This window comes from Sitophilus oryzae, unplaced genomic scaffold (genome assembly GCF_002938485.1).
Source record: "Sitophilus oryzae breed Bouriz unplaced genomic scaffold, Soryzae_2.0 scaffold_1245_pilon_pilon, whole genome shotgun sequence".
NCBI lineage: Eukaryota > Metazoa > Arthropoda > Insecta > Coleoptera > Curculionidae > Sitophilus > Sitophilus oryzae.
This window is the reverse complement of record NW_022145888.1, coordinates 258784-277973: the sequence shown is the minus strand read 5'-3', so window position 1 is coordinate 277973 and position 19190 is coordinate 258784. Positions and strand designations below refer to the sequence as shown.

At 35.3% G+C, this 19190-nt stretch overlaps 1 protein-coding gene across 1 annotated transcript; it reads right to left on the bottom strand.

Moving 5' to 3' along the window:
• Positions 1-17746: 17746 nt before the first annotated feature.
• On the bottom strand, positions 17747-18694 carry LOC115874224. The gene has a single exon (XM_030889318.1). It carries the CDS (start codon positions 18692-18694, stop codon positions 17747-17749), a length of 948 nt encoding a protein of 315 aa, XP_030745178.1.
• Positions 18695-19190: the final 496 nt, after the last annotated feature.

Here is a 19190-nt window from a genome sequence, read left to right as displayed (position 1 = left end):
CATCTATCACTGTCAAGGATCTTGTTGTTGGACAGACTATACAGACAATCGCCAACGTGCAGCTAAGCACAAGGCACATGAAGAAGAAGAAGTAGTAAAATATATTTAATTTTATTTTTAGGCTTCTTAGTATATATTTTTTATTATATTTTATACCATAATATATTATATACCAAACCAAATGAAAAGACTTCTGTGTTAGACACCCTGTATACGATTTCAACCCCCGGTACACTTTCATTTCTCAAATTCCGCAGATTTTGCCCCAACTTAGTTACGCCGTTTCTAGGAAACATTAATTTTATGCACTTAATATCAACATATCAAACGGCGTTTTGATTCTCATTCACTTGCCGTCGTCACACCTGCTAGTCCATTTACTGCGAACCGAGGGAGTTCTAAAATATGTGCAGCGGAACGGGTGACGCTAATTAATATTAATCTATGAATTTTAACTAGAAGACATCTTTAACTGGGGAGCAAAAACGGTACGGGAATGTGTACCGGGGTTACGTTTAGAGCAAGCAGCTATAAAGGCGAGGACGGATTATTTTAAGTTATTATTAAACCCTTATAAGGATATTTTCAGTCTTATTGATATATTTTATTTAATTAAAGAAATTATATAACTTAAGATTATCTAAAAAATGACTCGGCTGACGGATTTATCTTTCCAAGAAAAAACCTATGGGTATTTCGCCACTGTAAGTAAATCTACAAAATATTTTTACCAATAAACACTAATTGTCAGCAGTGGCTTACTAACAAACAAATTTGCCTAACGAACAAAAAAATATGTTTAACGTCTCGGAAAGTATATCTCTTTCCGTCGTCAGAAGCAAAAAAAATACAAAGAAAAAAACTATTTAAAATATCTAAAAGCAACTATTCGAGAACACTTTAGTTTTTTTTAAACAGATACCTCTACAAAAACGGTTGACGTTCTGTTAAAATGATATTATATCCCCAAGTTAAACTTCAAAATTAACAATTACTACCTGATAACAATTACTTAATAAGGTAATACCAAAAAGCTTCAAACTTTCTGTATGATTATACTATTTATTTGTTTTTAATTTTTACGTATGTTATGTTCTTTAAAATCAAAGAACCGATTGCCATAGATCTCTAGTTTACAGATGCATAAGCAATACATTTATTTTTATTAGATTGTATTTTAAAAAAACCTCTTTTATTTTTCTTTTAGTGGCTATCGCTTCTTTCATTATAGAATGTAGAATGAGGAAGGGGGGGGGGGTTAATCACTGCGACCTTAGAGATCTATCGTTCCCCCCTTCCTTGAGTCATCACATAGTCTATAACCCATCATACCCCTGTTGTAGAGGGAACAGGGTATTTTCCATCCTCCTCTGATAACAGTTCTTCCTCCGAGAGTACACACCCTTTCACGGTTCGAGTTTAGCCCTCCGTGCCGCTCTTTACAGTCGAGGAGCTTGCCTCCGGCCGAGGAACCAGTGAGGTGGAGGCTGGAGGATCTGTCTCCATTTTCTCCACCTCTTTAACTTGGTCTCTCCTTAGACCTGATACCGGTGTTGTCCCGTATGCCGTATCTATAATAGAGGATATGTCCCTCTTCCTCTATTGCCTCCTTGGATTTGAGGTCAATTCCTATTGTGAGGACCTGACCATGACCCTCCTCCCTCGAGTTGATGACTCGCCAACTCGATATCGTTATATTGAAGTTCTGACTTTGGATAAGGCTCAGCAGGTAGGTGGTGTCTTCCCCCTTGCTCCTCGTCAGAAAGACTGTGATGTTAGGGATGTTTTCTCCCTTCACTGCAACCAGTTCCGGCCCTTGCCAATTTTTAAGCTTAGGTGCGATTTCCACCAACCAATTCGCCGATTCTTGAGATACACATTCTATGAGGATCATGCCCACCCGAAAGTGTATCCCCGCAAAACGCAGCTCACCCACATTTTGTAGATCGTTGTGTTGCGATCCGCTCGCCACTATTTCGTCCACTTCGCCTCTTCTAGAGACGTTTGCTGGTCGGTGGTCAGAGCAACCTCTGGGAAATCCTTTGGCAGCACCGCCATTTTCACTTGTCCAGCAATAGCGGCAAAGCTGGTGCTGGTCCTTGCTTGCCTCCCGGTGTTGGACGGTTTTTCATCCTGGCTTTTTTCTCTCCCTGCCGGAGAAAAGGTAAGAGCTTCTCGCTCCCTTCTTGCCCTTTGATGGAGATGAGTCAGGTTGTTTCTTGGTTTCATTGCTTTCCCCTTTTCGGAAGAGTGTTTTCGCTTTTGCTTCCTCTGGAGCAAGTCCTTCGTGGAGCAGTCGGAGGTATCTCCGTGCTTCTGCTCCGCTAAGACCTACTCTCAGTGGATCGTCTAGCCCGCCTGGTTGACCCAGGCCGGGTAGACGAAACGGTAGCTTGTGTCGCTTATTGGGTCTAGAGGTAGGTTCCCGACCCTTATTGGAGAAGGTGGTAGCTTGTGTGCCACTTGTGGAGGATGATTCCAAGCAAGTGTCAGCCGCCCCTCTTGTAGTTTCCTTTGGATTTGGTCCCTTGGAATTTTCATTTGTAATATTCCCAGTGTCGCTAGGGGACTTCCCCACAGTTTCACCGGTGTTGTTTTAGGTACTTTTATCGAGATCTACCATCCTTGAAAATAGTTGCATTTATTTAAGACTCACTCTGTAAATTAAAAGGTAGATTTTTTTTATTTCATTAGACTGCCATTTTACTGAAATTATTTGTCAAAAATCATTTCATTTCCTGTTAAAGTTCTTTCATTCCAATTGCAAAATTGCTGCATGTAGTAAGTTAAGGATCTAGTTCCATAGATTAATATTAATTATCGTCACCCGTTACGCTGCACATATATCGAAGTTGGCTCAGTTCGGATTAGATAGTGTCGCAGGTGTGAGAGTAAATGAATGAAAATCAAAACACCGTTTGATATACTGCTATTAAGTGCATAAAATTAACGTTTTCTTGGAAGGGTGTAAATAAGAACGAGGAAATCTGCCGAGTTTGGAAAATGGAAGCGCGCCAAACGTTGGTGATACATAAATTTCAGAGAATTTGAAGTCAGTTAATTTAGTTCATGTACTTTATATATAAGAAGTGAATTATGATGGGAGAGAGAGAGAGAGACTGCATCTATACTCTACCATAGTCATTACTTAGAAATACGGCAATCCTAATATTTTTATACATAATAATAATAATAGCTGCCTTATATGGCCTGTATCACTTTAGAAGTAGCAAGGTACAGCTGGCCATGCTAGAGCCGTTCGGTATGTAGAATGTAAAATGAGTAAGAGGGGGGGGGTTAATCACTGCGAATTTAAGGATCTATTGTGCCCCCTTCCTTGAGTGAGTCACTACACTATAACCCATCATAACCCTTTTGTAGAGGGGACAGGGTATATCCCATCCTCCTCTGACAACAGTTCTTCCTCCGAGGATACACACCCTTCCACGGTTGGAGTTTGGCCCTCCCTGCCGCTCTTCACAGTCGAGGAGCTTGCCTCCGGCTGAACCCGTGACCTGGAGGCTGAAGGATCTGTCTCCATTTTCTCCACCTCTTTAACTTGGTCTCTCCTTACACCTGATACCGGTGTTGTCCCGTATTTATAATAGAGGATATGTCCCTCTTTCTCTATTGCCTCCTTGGATTTAAGGTCAATTCCTATTGTGAGGACCTGACCATGACCCTCCTCCCTCGAGTTGATGACTCGCCAACTCGATGTCCTTACATTGAAGTTCTGACCTTGAATAAGGCTCAGCAGGTAGGTGGTGTCTTTCCCCTTGCTCCTCTGCAGAAAGACCGTTAAGGCCGCCCCTTTAGGGATGTTTTCTCCCTTCACTGCAACCAGTTCCAACCCTTGCCAATTTTTAAGCTTTAGTTGCGATTTCTACCAACCAATTCGCCTATTCTTGAGATACACAATCTATGAGGATCATGCCCACCCGAAAGTGTATCCCCGCAAAACGCAGCTGCTTTTAACAGCAGTTTGATCTGCAACTTTACGAAGGGACGTAGTGGGAGCCATAGCAACTTCAGCAAGAACGTCAATCTGAGCGGCTTCGTTGAGCAGTCTTGACTCATTCGTTCTTATTGCAAACAGATCCTGTTTCCTGAAATTTAGCTACTAACTCACGAATGTACTTGTGTCCAACATTTCTTTCACGATGTCTTTCGTTCAAGGCGGCCGCCGTTCTTGCAAAGCAGCGATTTTCAGCTCCGTAAATGAAAATCTTTTCTATGCGTTCAGCAAATAGTGTAAACCATTTTAAGAAACAACACTAATAATTGAAAACTACTGAAATTGATTATGAAATTAACTTTCACAGCTTATTTCACTGATTCTGGAAGAACATGAAATAAATAATGAACACCAGGAGTCGGAAAATAAAGAACAAGTATCTTCAAGAACTTATCATTTGTTCGAAATATATCAATATAAATATATCAGTATCAAATGAAGTTCTGACAATTTTGACAAAATAATAATGCAGTTTATGTAGAATTTTATAAGGAACACAAAAATGGTAAAAGAAATAGGGGTTGCCATTTAAAATTTTAGGGGTAGGTGCCCTGGGGGTCAAAGGGTTGAAAGTAACACGACAGCAAATGCCTCAAAAATTGTTCTCCTTGATATGTAAATTGACGTATTTCGCCAAATTTTCATGCTATCATCGGTAGAGGTAATATTAAATACTGTTCTTTTTCAAATTGTCACCCAGTGTTACTATTATATTGAGAGTTTTTTGCGATAAATGCGATAAAACCCACTTCATGAGACATTATCACAATACAATTTTGAGAAAAGCCGGCCATTTCTAAACGGCTCTAGCAATCCATTTCCTTGTCTCGTTTCATCAACGACACCTTTCCCCACATATATTAAGTCGTAGGAGTTGAAGAACTGGAGCGAAATATGACAAAAGTTGTATAAAATAACGCTTAAATTGAGGCGAAATGGTTGTCGTTAAGCGCACGTGTGACCCACCGCCGAGATATACAAGTAAACCGCATTATTTCTAATAATGTAGCCCAGGAAAGGGCGATGTTTTTGGCTCTTTATCAATGGCTGTCGTAAAAAGTAACAAAGTTGAAATTTAAATAATTTTAATTTGGGACATGGTTTTCAAAATTTTTACGAATTTTGTATTTACGACTTACAATTAGTGAGGGGAAATAAAAAAGTAATCTTTAAACGCAAATATCTTGAAAACCGTTCACTGTTTCGAATTAAACGAAGAGCAACTTTTTCACATAAAAGTCCTTAATTTTTGTGACTGTTTTTGCAACGCAGAAGTGTTCTGGGCCTATGAATGGCTTTGGTGAACCTTGTTTGGCCATTATACCCTGTATAATACGGCCAAAGTGGATTACCTGAGAGAGAGAAAGGGAGAGAGACCCACTCATGAGTAAAACATAGTGGAGTGCTTTAGCCCTTATGGGATACAAACCTCGGAACTCATTTACTGTCAACACATTTTTATAAAACTTTTTGCATTGTATTGTTAATAAGATATATTACAAAGTTTACCCATTTAAATTCGTTGCTTTCACGTTAGTATTTAAATAAACACACATATACAAATGCATACATATAAGATGGCTCCTTATTCCGTTTTAGTTTTTCAAATTAAATGCTTTATATCTGTGCAGTGAATTTGCTATAAAATTCCGGTTCTAAAAATATATTAATTGATGAGGACGCCAACCTAGACGTCCAGGAGAACCTTCGTATGAGAACTTCTAATCGAGACGATCGACTTATTGTAAGTTTATCGCTAAGAAACCGCCGTTTACCAGCTTTTCAAATTTATAATAAATTGCACCTAAGGAACGTACATGTTAACTAACGGACTATAAGAAGAAAACTAAATAAAGCAAATCTTATGATAAGACGGTCTGCTTTGGGACCAGAACTTACTAGATCTATTGACTAGGACTAAAAGCAAAGGCATGGTTTTAATGTAAAAATTACGAAAAAATGTTAGGGTCTTCTTCAAAAGCGAATATTTCCAATAAAAATAAACCTAACGAGATGAACCGAAAAACAAACTATCGAGAAAGGATGTATCTAGACGATAAATTGATTTTTAAATTCCTTGCTGTTTTAACATATTCCACAGGGTGTTTCAAACTTTCACCAAAATATCAACATTTTGTTTTTCCTCGTATAATTAACAGATGGGAAGTTTCATTTTTAATTTAGATAGATTAACTAAAAAGTCAGATAATTTGGCTACATACTGCTTAAAAAATCATCAAAATCGGTCCACTAGAACAAAATATATTAAACTTTAAAATACCTCAAAGTTTTAAGGTTCCCATTTTTCGTACCGCTGAATGTATTTCAAAAACTATTCATTTAAGTCATATACTTTTCTAATGAAACTAGCCTTTATTTTTTTACTAGTATCCGAAAATCAATTAATAGGGTGTTCCATTACAAAAAACACAACTTTGATGTGTAACTTTTTTTGGGGACACCCTGTAGAACTCTATGTAATTTTAGAAAATGCTTTAAATTGACTTACATAAACCCACAAAATTTTACTTTAATACACACTTTCGTTCTCCTTGCAAAAACCGCGTCGTATATGATGCGCCTCCCTGTACAATTCGTTTTCAATCAAAATTTCAATGTTTAGAATATAAGCAGAATAGGTATAGCTTATAAATTAGATTCACTTATTTCATTAAATTTACTTAGGAAAAAATAAATAAAAAATCAAAAAATTAAGAAGAAAATACCTAACAATTGACTAAAGTTACTAAAATAAAAAATTAAAAGCAACGAAAAAAAATGGGTAAACATTTTAGTATTTTATCTATAAAGCACAATACAGAAGGTTTCACATTAATACATTCCCAGTAACTGAATTCCGAGGTAAAAGTCTCTGGGCACTCCACTAATACAACAATTTTCTGAAAATAGGTACTAGTATATTTTATTTAATAGATTTTGATTTATAAAATATTTCAAAAGATTTACTGACAGCTCAATTCTCAATTATATTAAATAGCCCTGCCAATTTCATATTTTTTATCACTAAAATATAAATAAAGTTATTGTTTTTTACTTTACCGATACGGCCAGTCGATACAAAAATAATTAATTTCGCCGTTATTATCAATGGAAACTGTACGAAATGATTTTAAAGCCGAAATTGTTTAAGCGACATTGCGAAAAATAAATATTAATAAAACCAATTTTCGTTTCAATAATAAATAAACGGGCAGAAATGGAATAGATTCTGCTCTATGGAGATTGTGCCACGCTAATATTGCCTCGGTTAATTAATTTTATAAATTTGCTGTAAAATAACAATATTATATACGCCACGATAAAAATATTGTTTCTGACAAATTAAATGAAATTTTATTCGCCGAAAGCGTTCGAACGGACCGAAACGTTCGATCCGAACAAAAGGATAAATATTAATTTAAAATAACAAAAATTATAAATTCCACGTTGTGAAAGGGTCGTAGAAATGTAAATTTTTTGAAATGTAACGTTTATTTTACGGATAAATACGTTATTAGATAATACTGACAAATTATAGGGTTTGTGGATTTTTATCATTATTGCGGTATTAAGCTGTACGCACACTGTTGCGATCACGGCCGCGATAACGATCTCCACGCGGCCACGGCCAAAAGTTGCTGAAGAATACATATGAGCCGTTTCACATTGGCGCGATCGAGTTTTTGAGACGAGGCTGCCTGGCGGCGCACGGTGGGGTATTAGCATGAGAAAGTTGATTGAAATTTAAAAAAGCAAATGTGTTTAAGATTTCCCAAAAAAAGATAAATAATAAGTTAAATCATGTCTGCCACGAATGGCGTTGCTATGGGTGTGTTTAGTTGCATTCATTTGTTTCAACGAAACGTCAAAGTTGTTACTTCTCACAGATAAGAGGTAAATGGCTAAATTTTATGTTTAAAATTATAAATTGTTGTTGTTCTTGTGCTCTTTTTACGTTTATATTATTGTTTTGATTGAAAATGGCTCAGCAAGCTGCAGGTATGCATTCTACAAAAACGTATTATTTATTTTGATATTCTCTTATACTAACGATTTTTTTGCAACTAAAAGTTAGGCGTTCAGAAAATTTGATTAAATTTGTGACATTTTTATTATACTTAGAGATTTAGTTGCGCATTTCGAAGAATTCAGCATATTGTCTATATACGTTTTACTTAGTAAACGTTGGGCTTTCATACAGTAAAATAAAATACTGCGACTTTTTGCGACTTTGCTGATAAAATGAGAAAAACAATCTTGGTTTCTTCTAATTTGCCAATCAGTGATATACTAATGCGAGGTGTAAACCGCGATGGCATTGTTGTGTACAAAGCGATCGCATTAGTGCCATTAGCAGTTACAATTTGGCATTAGTAGCAACTTTAGTGGTATGGGCATTGCTCGCGGATCAGTCGTAGCACTAGTAGTATTAGTTGCGATATTACTACTGGCATTAGTGGCATTGACCGTGGAAACACTGGAACAGTGATTTTTCTTTCTTTTTTTTAGAATCGACGAATTATCCTTTATTTTGTTCATATTATTTCCTCTTTAATTGAAAATAGCAATAATTTATATAAGGTCTACATAAAAAATTTTTGATTAACTGTCTGTGTCAAAAACCCCACTGTGCGGCGTTCTATTCTGCGGTGGCGATCAGTTTCAACAAAGTCGACAATTTGATCGCGTGATCGCGACCCAACTGATATGAATTTTCCGTTATTTTGTGTGTTTTTTATTGTTGCAATTTAGAAATGGAGTGAACAGAGCAGCTAATTAAGGCTGTAAAAATGCACAAAATTCTATATGATTTATCCGATCCAAGTTACAAAAATAATAGAATTAAAAATAAAAAGTTTGAGACAAAATTGGAGTTGCAATTGGATTGGATAGTACATAATATGTATACATTTTTGTTTAAGTTTAAATATTGTAGGTCAATATTTAATAATATTTTTTTTCGATATACATAATTCACATTTTTAATTTGTATCTTTGCAAAGTACATATAGGTACAACGGTGAACGTGAACGCGTTGGTGTGTGCTAGAATGATCGCTCATGTTATCGCTATCCTGATCGTGATCGTGATCGCGGCCGTGATCGCACCAGTGTGCGTGTAGCTTTAAAGTCAACGGCGAAGTCATTAACAATAGATTTGCCGATGACACAGTTCTTATTGCTGATTCTGATACTGGACTCCAGAGTTTAATTGAGCGACTTGAAGGCTCATGTAAGAAATACGTGATAAAGTCAATTCCTCTAAAACTAAAGTCATGGTATTTGGAAAGAACCAAAATGTACCAATTCCTATTAAAATAGAGGGCAATACCTTAGAGCAGGTATACAAGTTTAAATATTTGGGGTCCTGGATAATTAACACCTTGAACAACGACGTGAAAATAAAAACCAGAATAGAACAAGCGAGAAATGCATTTTTTAAAATGAAGAACGTGAGTTGAGAACTAGGCTCGTCCGGTGTTATGTTTCGTCAATCCTATTATACGGACCAGAAACATAGATACTGAAAGTTCAAGAGATGAACCACCTTGAATCGTTTGAAACATGGATATATCGAAGAATGCTTAGAATTCCATGGACAGAGTAGGCATATAAAGAGAATTGCCCAATATAATAAAAATAATTAGGAAAACATCATACTGGCATATATTGAGAAATGAAAAATATCAGGTCTTACCATTAATAGTTAAGGGTAAAATTGAAGGAAAAAGCGGTCTCGGCAGGAATCTGGGTTGAGAAACATCAGAAATTGGACTCACCTAACTTTTAAAGAACTCATAAGGAAAGCCAAGAATCGCGAAGATTTTGCCTATGCGATCGCCAACCTCCACGAAAGAGACGGCACGTAAAGAAGAAAAAGAGGATTTTAACCGATATTTAAAATTCCCCTTTAATTAATACAGATATACTCGAGGTTGACAGTAACTTGTTTATTTTTAAATTAAGTACAAGTTTTACCACATATGATAAAGAATCTCGAAATGGCTAACACTTCCGTGATTTTATCTATAAATCCAGTTTGCAGTTACGAACATAATTTGTTATTATACTATTTGCACTTTGTAATTTTACAGATTATTTGACACTCTTTAGGAAAACTGTCCAGTGCTCTAGTTCATTAGTAAAGTAATAACATAATTTTTGGGAAAAAGACTGGTTATATTGTTTCTTCTTTTAACTTGTAAACAAATTTGTCTAACCAACGTAAACTTTTAACTCAAAATTTCCAAAACATTCCAAATTTTCAATTTTTTCCAAAAAATAGCCTGTATCTCAAAAGTTAAAATATTTGGGACAGGAATCATCCCATTAAATATTAGCATGTCATTCAGGAATACCCTGTATATGAAACGTTTTAATAGTTTTTTTCCTTATTTTTTTCCCTTCCGATTGCATGAACAGTGGCATTTTACAAAAATTAAATTTTTATTTTTCAGATTTCTGTTTAAGTGGCAAAATAACCCAGTCAGATATTATTTATGAATAAAGAGATGCTTTTTAATTGCTTTTTGTATATTTTAATGTTTGCAGACCATTGCAGATACTACATTGAGATGTTGGAAAATGTTACGATTAGTTACTGTATGATTATTTTTAATTTTTACGTAATATTGTTTTTTGTTTTATTTTATTTTAAAGAACTTAACATAAATAAACATAACATAGGTAAAAATTAAAAATAATCATACAGAAAGTTTGAGGCTTTTTGATTTTACCTTATTAAGTAATTGTTACCACAGGATTATTATTAAGGATTATTAAGTAATTGTTACCATACAGGATTTTATTGAGATATTTCATTGTGACATATTAATGCGCACTTTCTTCTTCGCTGGTTTGAAATGTGAGCTTAAATTAGGACAAATTCATCGACCTGTCGGTGTATTTTATTACTCCTTTTCCCCAGAAGATGGTAGGTCTGAGGGTTGTATAAGGTTATACCGCCTATACTCGGACGTCAGAGCCTCGTTTGTGTAAACAGGGTGCACCACGTGAAGGTGAGGTTGACTTTTGGGTAAGCTAGGCTATATGTATCGCTTCAATACCCCTTGCACCCCAAGCTTAACAACATGCTGAAACTTGTTGACTGACATGTTGACTGCTTAACAACATGCTGAACGGCAGAATATTTCAAGTCGTAATGGAATCTGACACAAGCTCTCCAAATAAACTTAAGAACGGTCTACCTCAAGGAGCGGTGCTCGCGCCGCTTTTGTTCAGCTTGTACATCTCAGATATGCCGACGATTGGGGACTTACTATAAGATGCGTCTCATTCGAAGAACAAGAGGAAATTTTAATGGCTGATCTTGAGAAGTTAGGGAAATATTTCAGGAAGTGGAGACTCCAACCAAACGCTAGCAAAACAGAAGTATTCTGCTTTCACCTGAATAACAATATCGCAAATAGGGAACTGAATGACCAGTTTGAAAACACTACTCTCAAACATAATAAAAACCCAAAAGGTGTTATCACTCAAAGAGCACTTATCAAAAGCAGCAGAGAAGTTGAAAACAAGAAACAATATAATACAAAAATTGTGCGGGACATCTTGAAGTGCTTCATCTTCTACTCTGCGCTCGTCAGCTATGTAATACAATGAGAATGATTGCTGGTGTTATTAAATCCACACCCACAGAATGGCTTCCAGTACTGAGTCACATCCCACCCCCAAATCTGAGCCACATAAACGCTTTGTACAGAGAGTTTAACAAGATACTAGACAACAGTTAGACTTAGTTGCACGTGGTAGGAATACAGATTTACTTTAATAGTTATGAATTTTCTACTAGTGGTTCCATGTACTTTTAGTGCCACTCCACACTTGTCAAACATCAACGTCTAAATGACAGTATACGTACGTTCGTCGTAAAGATTGCTCGTTTCGTAAAGAACTAGTTTGACTGAGTTGAACTTTCCGGAAAATAATGAGATCGGAGCTACGCTTTGTTGGGCACATCTCGAACTCCAACGAGACGAGACTAAGTATATGAAAGAGGTGAATATTTTACCTTTGGCAAGGGAGAGAAGTCTCCTTAATACTCGGAGAGTTCTAAAACCGTGGATGGGAGAACGATTTTTAAACTTTAACGGGGGTAACTTTAAGCGTATAACATTATCTCGGAGAAATTAAATACTTTGTATATGCACCTTGGCAAAACGTTAAGAGAATATATAGGGCATGTTAAGCAGACTAAAATATTAGTCGGGGATAAATTCTGTTTTGTTTTACGAATATGCCTTTATCTAAAAATAGACCTACGAATTTATGATTTAGCAAGTTTTGTCGTTCGTGCTTTTAACATGTTTTTTAACATGAAAAAACAGTTTCGTATTGTTTTTTAATTTCTAGATAAATTTACTTTCTATATAATGTTACATTTTGAAGTACAAATTTAAATGTTTGCATCGTATAATATCGGGATAAAATTGAAATAAAGATACAAAAAACGCCCATGAGCATGTAATGCATCATAATCCGTTGTTCAACTGATTTAAGTTATTTATTTAGGTAGTAGTTTGTTACTTAATCATTAGGTAACCTAATCATCGCTTACCCTAAGAGATGCAAGACCTTAATTTCCTCTGGCACTTTGGCCGGGTCTAAGGAACATTACTATCTTGACTATTGATGGGATCACTCGAGTGAAAAATACTCGGTCATCCGAGTAATCATATCCTCGGTATGTCTCGAGTATTTTTGTCGATCCTCTAGGATTACTCGGCAGGCAACTAACATCAGGTGTGGCGTATCGTCCTCGCTGCTCGCGACGATATAGGCGATTTACGATTTATGCTGAAACATTAATATAGAGGACATAGGATAACCGTTTAATCACTTACTCGCATATTGCTCGCAATTATAGTCGGTCTTCAGAGTAGTAACTTGCATTTTTGAACAGAAATACATTACTTATTTTTGTTTTGTTTTGTTTAGATATTTAGATATATTAATTATAATATTTACCTAAATTATAAAGAGTTTTTCTCCATACTTTATATTTTAAGATTTATAGTTTTTTAACCATTGATATAATAATAAAATGTTGTTTTTTTCTTTCAAAATTCCATTTGACAAAACCACAGTTGTTTATTTGGGTTAAGGTTTTGGAGATTTTGCTTTATTTGCATTTTTAATTTCCAATTTACGTGTTTTCTTGTAAAAAAACCTTTGCTTGTAGTTGTACGTTGGGAGACTATATTCTAATGAAAGTATAATCGAAATTTAGTGTGATGGAACGTAGATATAAAGTGAATGATTTGCGGAATTTGCCAACAAGAACAATAACAATATTGCTGTATATTTTATTTCATTTTTTTTCAAAGAGTTTTTAAAGCAACAGCTGACTCGTTGTAAACCTTAAGCTCGGCTTTAAGTAAAATTTTATTAGCTAATATTTTACTATTATGAGGGTTCACAAGAGAAAGAGGTTGAAAATCCGAAACAATCATCATTAACAATTTTTTTTCGATTATTAGTTAAGCTGTGCCCAAACAATACAGTTGGTAAATTCAATTTTAAAGCTGGATATTATGTCGCACAAAAACTTAAAATATGCACAATAACACAATACTACTACAATTTATTAGGTACTACAGTTTATTTTCGGTGAAAGTACGCTATTAAAAAGTAAAACAAAATATATTTTTTATCTCAATGACCGACCGCTGACAAATAAACAATAAATAACGAGCCCTTTTTAAAAAGCCGTACGCATTTCCTAGAATTACTGGTTTCATTTGGCCTGAAAGTGTGCTGAAAGTTGCCAGATTATCCTCTAAGTCGGAGTTAAAGAAACAAAATCAGCACAATTTAAAGCAAAATTTATGAAAATTTTATTTCCCACATGAAATTATACACGAACATATCAAAATTTATTAAAAAAGTGTTTAAAATAATTAGTATTTATTTTTATTACAATATTATTTAAGTCATTTAAGTACATGACAACAGTGTGTTACAAACAGCAAGCAAAATCACTCACACCCAGCGCACAGTGCTTCGAACATATGGCTCTAGAGGACAAAAATGCAAAACTTTTCTTTTATTGTAGGCAATTTATTCAAACTAGGTTTATTTGACACAAATGATGAGTACCCTCATTGTACTAAATGATGATGTTCTTAGTCCCACGTTTAAAAAAAAATTCTTATAAATAATAAAAATGTTGGAGCTGTGTTCCATCTAAGGAAATAATAATTTATAGTATGAAAACGGTGTAAGTATTAAATAAATACCTGTAATAAAAAAGAATTAGAATAATATTAGGACATGATTCCTACAATATAAACCTTAATTGTAGGAAAAGAAACATTAATGCTATATTTAATTAAAAAAAAACTTAAGATACTATAAATTTACTTTAGGACAACAAAATGCATAGATCGTAACTACTCTGATTCAGAAGAATCATTGCTGACAGAATCTTCCAAATTTATAGTATCCAAATCACAGGTAGATGAAATATCCTCATATATAAGATATTTCTGTACATCATTTTCTAACATATTACTTTTTCGCGTTGTTACTGTTCTTTTTGTTGGTATGAGGGGTTCGGATGTTAATAGTTACCTCTTTAATAGACCATATCCATATATTATTTTTTCGTTTTCTTGGGTATGAGGTTTTATAATAAATTGAAAGATGGAAACATGTTTTATGCCACGTTTCGCGCCAACATAGTGGGCTCAGGCACAAGTGGTTATCTCATTGGACTGGAAGGTTCACCAATATCTAATAAAGAACACATTCTTTGAAATACAAATAATTTTGAGTTCTTGTCCTTGTGATCAAGCCAAGTATTAACCAGATCGGCATTGCTTATCAATTTTACTCCATCTGAAAAGTATTATAAAATAAAGTTCGTCGCAAGCAGACGCAGGTGAACTATACAAAATTTAAAAGTGTATGAATATGGCAACAAAAATATTCAATAAATACGATATGTTTTGATATGTTTTTTTTAATGCCTTTTTGAAGTTTGAAAACGTAAAATTTTTATACACATTTAAGAAACATCTTAAAAATAAATAAAAACTAAACAATAACGAACTTGTTTAGAAATAAATTTAAAGTACTTACCTTGTTTAACAATATCCATAGTGGCTTTCAATTCAGTACGTACCGTTTAACTCCATACACAAAATTATTATGAATGCTATTCTTTTCACTGATATAAGATATTGATCGCAAAATTTATTTTTAGTGAAAATATTTGCTGTTTATGAAAAATAATATACAGGATGGTTGAACATTGCTATAAGTATAAAATTACATATTCAGATATTAGTAAATTTTAACTTTATTTTCGATTTTTGTCCATGGGACGAAGCACTGTGCAGCGGCGAGTATTCACGATTCGATCGAGATATTATACAGAGAAAATTTTATGCCCGAGGATTCCTCGGATGATCATCCGATTTTTCCCAACACTAATCTTGACCCTGGCTGTAGTGCCGTAGCCAGAAAATTGCATCAAGACATATAACGATGCCGGATGGAACTAACATGTCCGTCATACCAGGCACAATACCTCAATTGTCTGAGGTGATGTCACATAGGCATAGGATGTGGGGGGTCTTGACTTAACCGCTCGGATTAAGAGGAGACAATTTCACCAAAAACGGTTATTAGTAATTTTTAGAATGTGAAGGAGGAGGGGTAGTAACCGCAACCTTACAGATTTATTGTGTATTTCCCTTTCTCTTTGGCACCACTGATATTTGGAGATTGAGAACTAACCTCTGCAAAATCGTCTCAGATACTGGCTTTTGTCGAAGCCCTGAGGTTATATGATGAGTTGTAACTCAAGGAAGGGAACACAATAGATCTATAAGGTCATGGTGATTAAACTCTCCCCTCCCATAGAATGTAGAATGTTTAGGAGGAGAGTTAATCCAACCCTCCAATAAAATATACACTTTATACTTAATCTTGCTGTTGTTTTGTATATGTAAACCAGTAGATTTTTATATTTATTTACATAAAAAGAAGAAATATTTTCAAGTATACTTGATACTAATCGAATAAAATCCCTTTTTACTGTGTTTAAATTATTTTTTTTTATTCTTCTTGAAGAACCTAGACTAATTTACGACTTTTATTTTCAATAAATATACTGAATTACTTAGCAAAACCCTTTCAACCCCAATCTTTAACAATCTAGGCTTTCGAGGTAATCCGAGCGACTTACCTCTCCGCCTACCTGGAACAAACCAACGACGACGTCTCGCAAAATCCAAATCTGTCCCGCGTTCGGAATTAAGTCTTTCCAGACATATTGTGCCCGTCCTTCACAATGGAAAGAGCCGGGCATCTCGCATTAAAGATTAGGGAATCGGCGCCGGGACGAAGAGAGGCCTAGCTCTTTCGATAACGTCTTAGGACTTTAAAATGGAGGGATGAAAGGTCGAAGGCGGGCTAAGGCAGACGATAATATATTGATATTTAATGAACTCCTGTTTATACCGGCTTGTACTAATAATTTTAAGCACCATAATCATGATAAGCTCTATAAATTTGATTTAAATTTACACGAGAGTATATTATTAAATGTTATTTCGTGGCGGGTCTGTTACTATAAAATTAGTGTTGTTGGAAAATAGTATATTGGTTTATTAGGAGTAAAGAAGTAAGTTTTTAAACAATTTCAAAAGTTCCATATAATCGCAAAAAAATATTAATTTTTGCGACGTTTGAATAATTTTTTTCTGTTATTTTAATATAAAATAACGACCCCACTTCGCTGTGCATAAAAATTTGGAACGATATATTTCTTTAACATAATATTGCAATTTTGGTATACAGTGTGTCTTCAAAGTGGAACAAATTCTTTATATCAAATACAGAAATTAAACAGAATGCTTGAACACGTCAATTATTATTTTAAGTTGCTCTATTTTCACGTAAAAATATTTCTACAAAAATGTTTCTAAAAAGGGGATCAGGGAACAAAATTCTAATCAAAATGCTATTAAGATCGGCAAAAAAAAGTTTTTTTAATTTCACTCAAAATTAGTTATTTGGGTCGTAAATGACCTAAATACAAAATATTTTCATGGTGTCTGTCTGTCTGTCTGTCCGTCTGTCTGTAACACGATAACTCAAAAACCGCGAAACCGATTTTAACCAAATTTGGCACAAAAATACTGTGGCACCCGAGAATCTGGCCATTAGATTTTGGTGGGGGTGGGGGGTTGGTAATGGGGTATGGGAGGATGTTAGAAATTTAAAAAAATCGTAACTCCAAAATTACAGTAGCTAGTGAGACCCGGTTTTCAATTTAAGATTAGGAACAATATTTGCAACAAAATTTGTAATAACATCAAAATCCGTCAAAGTAGCAGTTTTTGAGATATTCCGTGTTTCCGTAGTCCGTTTTTGAGAAAATCCGTGTGGAGAACTCCAAACTCCCATCGGACGCGACCCCAGGTGGCGGATAGGGGAAATAACCGCGGACCAAAATTGGAAAAATTCCTTTACTTTGAAACTAAAATTGGCAACTAAAGTTGGCCTACTAACTTTTTATTAACATATTTTAGTATGTGCGGCTATACGTGCCTCCCGGCGCCAATTTTTTTAAATACATCTTAATGTGCGCTAACGTTAAATTTGATAAATTTAACGTGATTAAAGATATAAGTAGACAACAAACTTAATAACATATCTCAAAAAAAAATTAGTATAACACACATAACATGGAACGAATCAGTTAGTCACTGTCAGAGCGATCAGATTCACAATTTATGCACCAATAAAAAATACTGTTTCGGCCATTAGTGCATTTCAAGTGAGCCCATTTTTTACATGAGGTGCATCGAATCCATTCTTCCCCTGGAATGGACTGTGAAAATGGATATATACAAACAATGCAAAGACTATCTTCGTTGTCAGATTCACTTGACGATTCCTGCGGCCGAAGCAAAGGTCGGTGCCTTTTACGAGTCTTTTGCGCTGACGCAGATGATTTTCCTTTCGTGGTTCCCTTTGCGGAGGAAAATACACTTCGAATAGTTTTAGAACGAACCACCTTTTTACGTTGTTCTTCAAGGTTCTCCTTGTATGGAGTGCTGGTTAGTAATGCAGTACCATTAGAAGTGACTGTGCGTGTCTTTCGGCGCAAAACTGGCATAGGAGATATTTCGGACACAGATTTAAATTTTTGTAGGGATGATGTGGAACATTCTGCCTCCACTGATTCTTCCAAGGTAGAGGTAGATGGGCTTTCCAAGCGGCTATTGACGCTAGTAGAAACTTCTTGTGCAACTGCTTGTGTTTTAGGTTCTATTTGGTCCTTTAGGGTATTTATGCAATCCATGTTATCACTGGGAAGACTAACAAACTCACTATCGTCAAAAACATTGGGATCTAAAGGCCATTTTGCAAAGCCGCTAACGGCGTTTCCAACCGATGCTGCTATAGCATACGCTTCTCCAAGTAGTCTTGATACTTGAAATTGTGTAATATATTGGCTGTGATTGGCACGAAGCCACTTATCAGCTGCTTGGTTGTAATATGAGCTAAGGGGCTTAAAAAATGAAATATCACACGGTTGCATCCCATCTGTGGTGTGAGCTGGTAATGACATCATAATTATTCCATTCTCTCTAGCTAGAGTTATGGCTTCCAGATTTTTGGTGTGTGTTGTGTGACCGTCCATAATTAAAAGCACGTTTTTATTTTTTGACGGTTTTACGAAATTAATAAAATGCTTTAGCCATTTTACAAATAATTCGCTGGTTATCCATCCCGATTCCGAACAAGCAAATGTTGTTCCTGGAGGTGCGCCTTCTTTGAGTTCATCTTTGAATCTGATGCGTTTGAAAATTAACATCGGTGGAATTAACATCGGTGGAATTATAACATTCCGGCAGCATTAAAACAGCAAACGCACGTGGTATTTACGCCTCGTTCGCTACTTGTTAAAGATCCTATTTGATGCTTGCCCTTTCGTCCAATAATTTTCTGTGGTCTCTGGACTGTAGAAAGACCAGTCTTGTCGACATTATATATCTCCGATGGACCAAAGTTATGCTTATCAAAAAGAGCAGTAAGACAATCAAAAAAAAAGTTTAACTTTTTCCTTGGTAAATCCTAGAGCCCTGGCCGATGAAGTACGTTCTGGCTGACGAAGCGATAACTTTTTGTGTCGCGAC